Genomic DNA, 10187 nt, shown 5'->3' on the forward strand with positions numbered 1-10187 from the left:
AGGGAGCGATGACAGTTTGTTAAGGCGGTATATGATGTGAGGTGTACGCAATAGGGATATGACAAAGCGCTTAGTTTAAGAGATGTTCCCAGCCTGACGCAGTTTATTTACTGGCACCCATTCCAAAACAGACGTACAACGTTGTTAAGCGGTTTCAGTGACTCTCATTAAAGCCTCGGTTGCTAGACACAAGTACGGTGCACGTCGGTAAGTATTTAGACCCCTTGACTTTCCACAGTTTGTAATAGCGTTACAGACCTTTTCCTAAAATGGATGAAATAGATGCAATGGATCGAATACTGCCCAACCAAAAAACGCGTTAAAGACTATTCTTCCGGCACATTATTAAGAGAATAAACAGACTGAAAATATCACATAATATTAAGCAAGCCCTTTACTCAATAGTAAGTCATAAATTGTTGATTGTAAAAGTTTCATCCTTTTTTTTATAAACCTTGTTGAAGCACCTTTGGCAGCGATTACAGACCTCGAGTCTTCTTGGGTATGACGATACAAGCTTGGCACACCCGTCTTTGGGGAGTTTTCTCCCATTATTTTCTGCAGATCCTCTCAAGCCCTATCAGGTTGGATATGGAGCGTCGCTGCACAGCTATTTTCAGGTCTCTCCAGAGATGATGTTTGATCGGGCTCTAGCCTGGGCTCTGGCTGGGCCACTGACATTCAGAGCTTGTACGAACGAAGCCACTCCTGCGTTGTCTTGGCTGTGTGCTTAGGGTCGTTGTCCTGTTGGAAGGTGAACCGTCGCCCCAGTCTGAGGTCCTGAGTGCTCTGGAGCAGGTTTTCATCAAGGGTCTCTGCTGTACTTGGCTCCATTCATCTTACTCGATCCTGACTATTATCCAGTCCCTGCCGCTAGAGAGGTGGCTTCCGTCTGACCACACTACCATAAAGGCTGATTGGTGTAGTGCTGCAGAGATGTGTGTCCTTCTGAAGTTTCTCCCATCTCCACAGAGGAACTCTGGAGCTCTGTCAGAGTGAGACATCGGGTTCTTGGTCACCTCCCAATGCCTTAATGCGCGTATTGCTGAGTTGGCCGAGCGGCCAGCTCTAGGAAGAGTCTTGTGGTTCCAAACTTCTTCTCATTTAAGAATGGAGGTCACTGTGTTCTTGGGGACCTTCAATGCTTGCGAGACATTTTTTGATTACCCCCCTGATCCCTCAGGTCTGTGCCTCGAACATTAAATCCTGTCTCAGAGCTCTACGTCGGAATAAACAAATTCCTTGGAACCTCTCACGGTTTTGGTTTCTGCTCTAGAACTAGTGCCTAGATAAAACACTTAAGAGAAGATTATAGAATGCACCGGAAGTTGACAGTAAACAGTTTGTTTGAGCTTTTCCCCAATTTCGAGTGTGGTCAATCAATTGAAGTTGACGCTCACAAAGGTGGACCCCAATTCAATTCTAACTGTACAACAACGCGGAGTCAATGGAGAACGAGGAGCACACCTGAGCAGTCAGAAAGTATGTACTATAGTTGCGCAGATAGCAGATCGCGCGTCTGAAATACGCGCTTAATAGGTACATACGTAGAGGTGTTACAGTCCACTCGTATGTTTCCTTATTTGAAATATAGTCTCACCTTTTAAGTAATAAAGATATACCAGTTTTTTAGAGAGGTTCTTGCGGCTTTTTGAATTGATGGTGAGATCCACGCCGATAATGGTGTTGTTCATGTATAATCTTCGATGGGAGGCCGATCAACATCTATTATCACTTCTCTATTCTCCACAACTTTCACGAAGCCATTCAGGGTGTTATCAACCACGGCTATAAAAACAAAAATGGTTTGAAATAAGTCACTGAGAGAGATTGTGTGAATACTTTTCGCGCATTGAATGACACATAGTGAGTGTATTTGTCACACATGTACCTCGAAAAAGGGCAATCATTTTTAGATTTGATTCATTTTACTTTCAAAGTAACTCTTGGAGTGGTAAATGAAGAACCTCACCCGGGGAAACTCCCCAGCCCTATATCGCATAGGGATGGCAACTATCGCTTAAGCTCTCTGATCTACTTGCGAAGCATGACCGATGATTGAGTCACTTGGAAGACGAACAGTCCATGGGGGAGGTGGGCGAATAGAGTCAGACATCATGAAGGTTCTCAGGAGATCGAGAGATAGTTTCGTGCAGAGGGCTGTAGGCTGTCTCATTATACTGATGAACTCGCCAACATAGCCGTGCTTCTTTAGGTACTTCGCAACCACGACCATCATGCTGTGCTCTTCGGGCTCAGTTTCGCACACCAGGCCACAAAGCTGACGTCATATACTAACATAGTAGCAGAACAGTACGGAACGCGACTACGCAGAAAGACAGTGGGAAAATCTCAATTGAATTGGGTACGCTGGATCTAGGCATACACTTTTCGGCCAAGCTCGCCGCGCATAGTTGTATCGACGCCACTGTCTGAAAGTGCGCACAAATGAGACCGAAGATCAGTGTGCACTGGAACTATTTGAAATTGTCAAGATGACAGCTACTTCTCAAGGCCTGTCTCTGCGCTGACGACGGCGCATAGTTATAGAGTGTATGTGTTGGAGGCTATGTGGCGGCTCTGTTTTCTCTCTACACATACGATGGTCAACAGGGTAAAGATACCTGTGAGAGGGAGGAAGTGCAGGCACAAGGGAAGGAGTTAGGGCTCGAACGGGGAGGACAGGGTTCTAAGCAAGCTCAATCTCTATATCAGATTAGGATTACTAAGTCAAACATGCTTCCTAAACAAACAACAGGTGTAGCAGTACTGACACAGATATGACGCACTCGCATTACACTTATGTGATGATGATGAATTGTATCATATCGCAGTATAGAGCGCTATATGTTTGCATGACTCTAATGTCAATCACACTAAGCGGTCCTTGTCTATAATCTGGGGTGATGAGGAGAAACAACAGTCAATAACCACACACTAATTCGGTATCCACTAGATCATCTGACTCTGGGGGATTGGTGGGAGGGCGCTTGTTCATTGCTTGACTATCTCGGAGAGAAAGATTGAGACAAAGAGCCTCGTTGTTCACTTTTTAGACTCTTGGGATGTAGACAAAGAGCTCGTATGTGTGCACACTAACCATTTGATTTCGGGAGAATTCTGGTCAGATAGACAAAGGACGTGCCTCCTCTGATGATGATAGCATGTGAGGTGGGGAGCTGGTTGGGGCTCCATGATAGACAGGCAAAGAGTCCTGTACGAATGGTTCAATCACTCGCACTCCATTTTTTGGGGAGGTCAGAAGCAAAAGAGTCTCGTTTTCCTTCTACAAAAAGACTGACTCTGGCGAGGTGAGAATACGTTATATAGAACTTGTACGTCGTTCGGGTTGCGGTCTTTGAATATGCAGATATAGACTGGGGGCGAGTAGAACACACGCAGGCAGCTCAGATCTCTAGAGCGCATGTTTTGATCTCTCGTGCGTTGGGAATGCTAGATAAACCGTATGCCTTTTAAAGTTGTTCTCTGACTCTGGGGTAGTCTGTGATGAGATAGATGCAGCACGTTCGTTTGAACTATACGTCTCGACGGGGAAGCAGGATGCCGAGATTGCTTATCCCTTGCAGTTTATATAGTTGGATTTAGGTGAATTTTCAACTAACTCTTGACCTCACTCCAAGCTAAGACCGTCATTGTAGCAACGTAGGTAGGAAGGTTACATACACCTTAGCCAAATACATCTTAAACACAGTTTTCACATTCCTCGGAATTTAATCAAGTAGAACTTCCGCTGTCTTAGGTCAGTTTAGGATCACGATTCTAGAATGGATGTGCAGGGTCAGAGATGAAGTGCGAACGAATGTAAATGTGAAGATATATGGTATTTTATCGAGCTCTTGAACTTTCTTTCATCACATTTCCCAGTGGGGTCAGAACGTTTACGCACATACCTCAATTAGTATTTGGTAGCACTGCCTTTAAATTGTTTAACTTGGGGTCAAACGGTTTCAGGTAGCCTTCCACAAGCTTCCCACAATAAGTTGGGTGAATTTTGGCCCATTCTCTCCTGACAGAGCTGGTGTAACTGAGTCAGGTTTGTAGGCCTCCTTGCTCGCACATGCTTTCTATACATCGTGGCAATTTCTATAGGGCCGCACATTATTCATCTCTCTCATATTATGGCATTTGTGTGTCAGAGCTTGATATGAATGGCCGCAGCTCGCAGAATACCTTGACTTTGTGGGGTACCTTAAGCCCCTTGTTAGCCAAGAGACGCAACTTTGAAGGGAATGCGAAGCTATGGCCGTTTGTGTGTGTCGTTCGTTTACCGCCATCCTGTGGGAAGACCATCAAGTTGAGTCGACACCTAAGCTGTGCTGCTAGCTTCACTAGACTGATTAGAATTCTTTGACGAATGATCTATGGCTCACTGTACATCAATATATCCACATAATTTCCATCCTCGTGATGCCATCTATTTTGTGAAGTGCACCAGTCCCTCCTGCAGCAAAGCACCCCCACAACATGATGCTGCCACCCCCATGCTTCATGGTTGGGATGATGTTCTTCGGCTTGCAAGTCTCCCCCATTTTCCTCCAAACATAACGATGGTCATTATGGCCAAACAGTTCTATTTTTGTTTCATCAGACCAGAGGACATTTCTCCAAAAAGCACGATCTTTGTCCCCATGTGCAGTTGCAAACCGTAGTCTGGCTTTTTTATGGCGGTTTTGGAGTAGTGGCTTCTTCCTTGCTGAGCGGCCTTTCAGGTTATGTCGATATAGGTCTCGTTTTACTGTGGATATAGATACTTTTGTACCTGTTTCCTCCAGCATCTTCACAAGGACCTTTGCTGTTGTTCTGGAATAGATTTCCACTTTTCGCACCAAAGTACATTCATCTCTAGGACAGAACGCATCTCCTTCCTGAGCGGTTTAGTCCCATGGTGTTTATACTTGCGTACCATTGTTTGTATAGATGAACGTGGTACCTTCAGGTGTTTGGAAATTGCTCCCAAGGATGAACCAGACTTGTGGAGGTCTACCATTTTTTTCTGAGGTCTTAGCTGATTTCTTTTGATTTTCCCATGATGTCAAGCAAAGAGGCACTGAGTTTGAAGGTAGGCCTTGAAATACATCCACAGGTACAGCTCCAATAGACTCAAATTATGTCAATTAGCCTAGCAGAAGCTTCTGAAGCCATCACATAATTTTCTGGAATTTTCCAAGCTGTTTAAAGGCACAGTCAACTTAGTGTATGTAAACTTCTGACCCACTGGAATTGTGATACAGACAGATTATTTCACTTATAATTCACTCTAAACAATTGTTGGAAAAATGACTTGTGTCATGCACAAAGTAGATGTCCTAACCGACTTGCCAAAACTATAGTTTGTTAACAAGACATTTCTGGAGTGGTTGAAAAACTATTTTTAATGACCCCAACCTAAGTGTATGTAAACTTCCGACTTCAACTGTAGCTATGTACACCAAATCAAAATGTTTCTAGGTGTTTCCAATCCCCCCCCCAATTTCTATTTTCACGGTATTGAAAATCATACCGTCTGTATCTCAAAAACCCCGGTATACGGTATATTGCCCAAGCCTAGTAGCTAGATCGCTAAGATTTCATCGTTCATGTAGGAAATGCTAGCTAGCTACAAAGCTACATTGTATTGGTTGCAGCAGACCTGTATGCTAGCCAGCCAGTCTGCTAACTAATTGCAATGTTGGATAGATAGCTAACGTAAACTCACCCCATTCCATACAAATGTGCGTAACCGCGACATTCAAACGAGGCTACAAAGAAAACTAATGGGACTGTAGCGACTGTGTTGACTTCAAAATCGGGGGTGTGAACTAGGTTTCTATTCAAGCGTTGATTGACATGGTAATGGCTCTATAATATTGGAGAACAGTTGAAAAAACGGACCCTCCGTTACATCTTGACATGTCATGTCGTAACGTACAGCACGCATAAAGCAACTATTTCTGTCTTACAATCTCTCTCCACCAGGTGTAGCACTTCTCTCATCGTTTAAAAACAAGAAATGGACAGTGACGGTGGTAAGGGGGGATACCTAGTCCTTTTTTTTGTCATCATTGCATGCGATCATCATTCTCAAAGCCGCTGTTTACTTCTAAGATCATTTTAGCACCGCCCTAAAAACCCGATTCAAATTCGACACAAACCTTCAAATAGGTATGTAATGACACATTATATAAACTCTTTATAGTGTTTTATTTACATTTTAGAGGCGATAAGGTGATAAGTTGGACAGATCGAGTGAAATAAAGCAATTTTCCCACACGACATCTGTCCTTCTCACTATCACGCATTAGTTTCGCTTCCCCACCCGCCATTTTTAAAAAGACCCGACGGGGCTCATTGCCTGCTTGAATTATGCAGAAACGGGAATCGTTTAGGTCATGTAATTGATTTTGTTGGAAAGGGGAGAAATTGTGCTTTACAATGGTATTGACATTACAGTTGATCTGGAAGTATTACGTTTTTGGGGTGCTAAAATAAGGGCAATTGTACGGACCAAGGCGATGTACGAGTTTACGTTAATCTGTTCCATTTACGGAAAGTATTTCAATTTATCCAATCTTCACATACCGGCACTGTGCAGCATGCAAAAACATTAGCTAGCTAGCTAATGTTAGCTCATCTGTAGCCCCCAACTACCTATATACACGCCGTAGCCACTCAAAATAGTCCGAATTAATCTAACTGAAATCTGTCACTCATTTTGAAAATGTGCATGAAAACTATTCGTCTCGCGTTGAATGACAAAGACTTTATTCAAGAATCCTTACTGTTGATCAATTACCGACGAAAAGGCAAAGACCTCGGCGCCGAACTTGTGTGCCCGAACAGCCACCCCCCAAAAAAATCTACTCCAAAACGTCAGAAAATATGCAAACTTCTGAATCGTTTAGGCTGGGAAGCATGCGGACGCCTCAACGCTTTGGTTAGCTAACCCAGTAAATATGTTTGTTTGGTTACCAAGGCAACTACTGTAGCTATCTAATAAACTTGCTAGCTACACTACATGACCAAAAGTGATGTGGATATGTAACGGATGTGAAATGGCACGTACTAAAGTTATACTGTTACAGATACATGCTTGTCGAACATCTCATTCCAAAATCATGGGCATTAATATGGAGTTGGTCCCCCCCTATGCTGCTGTAACAGCCTCCACTCTTCTGGGAAGGCTTTCCACTAGATGCTGGAGCATTGCTGCGGGGACTTGCTTCCATTCAGCCACAAGCATTACGGAGGTCGGGCACTGATGTTGGGCTACTAGGCCTGGCTCACAGTTGGCGTTCCAATTCATCCCAAAGGTGTTCGATGGGGTTGAGGTCAGGGCTCTGAGCAGGCCAGTGAAGTTCTTCCACACCGATCTCGACAAATCATTTCTTTATGGACGTCGCTTTGTGCATGGGGTCATGCTGACATTGCTTCCATAGGCATTGGAAGTCAGTAGTGAGTGTCGCAACCAAGGATAGACGATTTTTACGTGCTACATGGCTCAGCACTCGGCGGCCCCATTCTGTGAGGTTGTATGGCCTACCACTGCGGCTGAACCGTTGTTGCTCATAGACATTTCCACTTCACAATAACAGCACACACAGTTGACCAGGCAGCTTAAGCAGGGCAGAATTTCTTGTTGGAAAGGTGGCGTCCTATGACTGTGCCACGTTGAAAGTCACTAAGCTCTTCAGTAAGGCCATTCCACTGCCAATGTTTGTCTATAGAGATTGCTCGATTTTATACACCCGTCAGCAACGGGTGTGGCAGAAATAACAGAATCCACTCATTTGAAGGGGTGTCCACCTACTTTTGGCCATGTAGTGTACTTCAGTGGATGTTGAAAACATTTTTAGCCGTGGTATAAATGGGATAATCAACTCCTGGCTCTATGTGTTCTCTGGAAAACAATGGCACTCAGAGGAAGGATAGGATTATGCCACTACTGCCATTCATTTATATTCGCCTGGCTTGGATTTCTCCCTGACCAATATGGTTGCCATTTTCACACCATTCTGGAACTTTGAGGGTTCATGACAAATCCACCTCTAGTAATTAGATGCACCTCGAATCACTCAGCAGTAAACAAGTGAGCAAATAGGGAAAGAAGAAGTGAGAGAAAGAAAGTGACACACCTATCTCACTGTGTAGGATGCTCTGCACAGTCCCCATAGTGGCGAAGCGACAGATGAGAGGACACCCATCTTCACCCAGTTGAAAAGCCTCGATCTTGCATCCTCCAGCGGACACCACGAATAGGGCACCCCCGCCACAGCACACCAACCCCGGTTCCTGCTCGGTTGGCACGATTTGCTGGGACGCGAATGGGTGGCAGTTGTATACGTGAACCATCTTTGCTTGTTTTCGTAAATTACGTCGAGAAAAACGATGTATACACCAAGCTAACTACATTGTCCCTGTGCGGGGCTTGTTACCAAAGATGTGGTATTACTGTCTCTATCGCGGCTAGTAAACTAAATTACAGCCCGAGGCTAGCAAACGTTAGCTAGATTACTTAATCTAAATCACATGCCCCGTCGTCTTGTGATGAGCAGGCAGAATCCGTTGAAGTCGAAAAGTATTTTTTTTCTACCCAGTCTATGGTAAGTTTACTCCACTTCCTCTGCAATTCGAAGTCCCCCTTCTACACAGAAATCCTAAAGTAATGTGAAACAGAAATGTGAAACAGAAAGTCATGCTGTGAAAGTGACAACTAGAAATAACAACCCCACCTCCAGCGTTGATTGGTTGAGTTCCCTGTCAGTAAGTCGCCGCGTCTTTCGATACCGTTTGAAAGTCCCGCCTGCCTTCTTCTTCTTCTTCTTCTTCTTCTTCTTCTTCTTCTTCTTCATCATCATCATCATCATCTTCTTCTTCTTCTTCTTCTTCATCATCTTCTTCTTATTATTCTTTGGTGAGGTTTAACTGCGGTTTTTATCCAATTTATGTTGGATACTGAGGTTTCTATGACTACTACCGACTAGACTGTGATATAAATACATTATACTTTGAACCACAAAATTTAGATTAAAAAAAAATCTATACAAATAAAACCCTACACTCATTCATCCTTAAGAGTCTATGAGTGCGTCAATCAAAGTAACATCATTTAAAAAATCCCCATCAAAATCCGTCAGTTTAAGATTTTCTGGGACATTGGCTGCGTCTCAATCATAAACATCCGCCTATGTCGGCCTTACGTATCTGTGGTGGTAGTGTGGCTAAACTACAGTGGTGTTTGTCAGACCATGAGACGTCCCGGAAATCGGTCTTCTCGCAAAAACATCTGTAGCGTCCGAACGGTTTGGCTTTCAAATGAATGTGACCACTCTAGGAAAGTGGAGACTGCAACAAGTGTCACGGGACTTGTCTGAAAGTAACCCATTACAAATGAATGGAACTATGGGGGTTGTTTTGTTCCCCAAAAATACAACGGGTTAAATCCTGAGCTTTCTTATATCTCCTAGATATTGGACAAACTCTTCAAAACCTTATTCCTTATGATTTATTTTTTGACTGTCTTTTTTTGCCATTTATGAATGTGTCATTCAATGTGTTTCTATGGGCTATAGTAGTAAAGACCAAATTCAATATTTTATCAAATAATTTTGTAATACTTTTTTAATATATACCTAAAGGGGTCCTAAAATGTCAAATTAAATAAATAAATGATCTCAGGCCAACGGCGGACAGGACACCACCACTCAACACGACCTGTAACTCTTCTAAAGTCAAATCTCGTACCCCCAAATACTTCTCTTTTTCTGTGACTTGCGTTCCATCTCTGCTGTACAGTAGATAACCCTAGCTATGAACGCTAAGAATACAACCTTACTAAAGCCTATATCACTCACTGACCTAACCCTCTGCGCCGGCACAGATCTACTACTCACGAGTGAATTTATTTACCAAATGCCGGTTTTCAATTTATTTGACGGGCCAAGAAGAGGCACRAAGCCCGAAAAAGTTATAACCGTTTCATTAGAACGACAAACACGAACTACAACTCCAACCGGCTGTATATGTCGTACATTCGACAGCTTCGCGGTCTGCTTTAAAAAAAAGTACTGTCTGGCAACGTGGAGTAAAAAATCCCCACCGTAATCTAATATAAAACACATCAAGCCATCAGACTGCTGAACACTTGAACTGGACCGAACACCTGCTCTTATTCTCCACACCTTAGCACA

General features: G+C 43.5%; 1 protein-coding gene across 2 annotated transcripts in view; it reads right to left on the minus strand.

Annotated features, from left to right (window-relative positions):
* LOC112076033 (BLOC-2 complex member HPS3) overlaps positions 1–9597 on the minus strand; it is a 24946-nt gene extending 15349 nt beyond the window's left edge. The window contains exon 1 of one of the 2 annotated variants that reach the window (XM_024142923.2): positions 8133–9597. In XM_024142923.2, coding sequence (XP_023998691.2) covers positions 8133–8349 — 217 coding nt within the window. In that variant the 5' untranslated portion in view covers positions 8350–9597. The remainder of the gene's footprint in view (positions 1–8132) is intronic. The other variant, XM_024142924.2, reaches the window with a different exon arrangement.
* Between the last annotated feature and the right edge of the window lie 590 nt (positions 9598–10187).

This window comes from Salvelinus sp. IW2-2015, unplaced genomic scaffold (genome assembly GCF_002910315.2).
Source record: "Salvelinus sp. IW2-2015 unplaced genomic scaffold, ASM291031v2 Un_scaffold3525, whole genome shotgun sequence".
NCBI classification, from domain to species: domain Eukaryota; kingdom Metazoa; phylum Chordata; class Actinopteri; order Salmoniformes; family Salmonidae; genus Salvelinus; species Salvelinus sp. IW2-2015.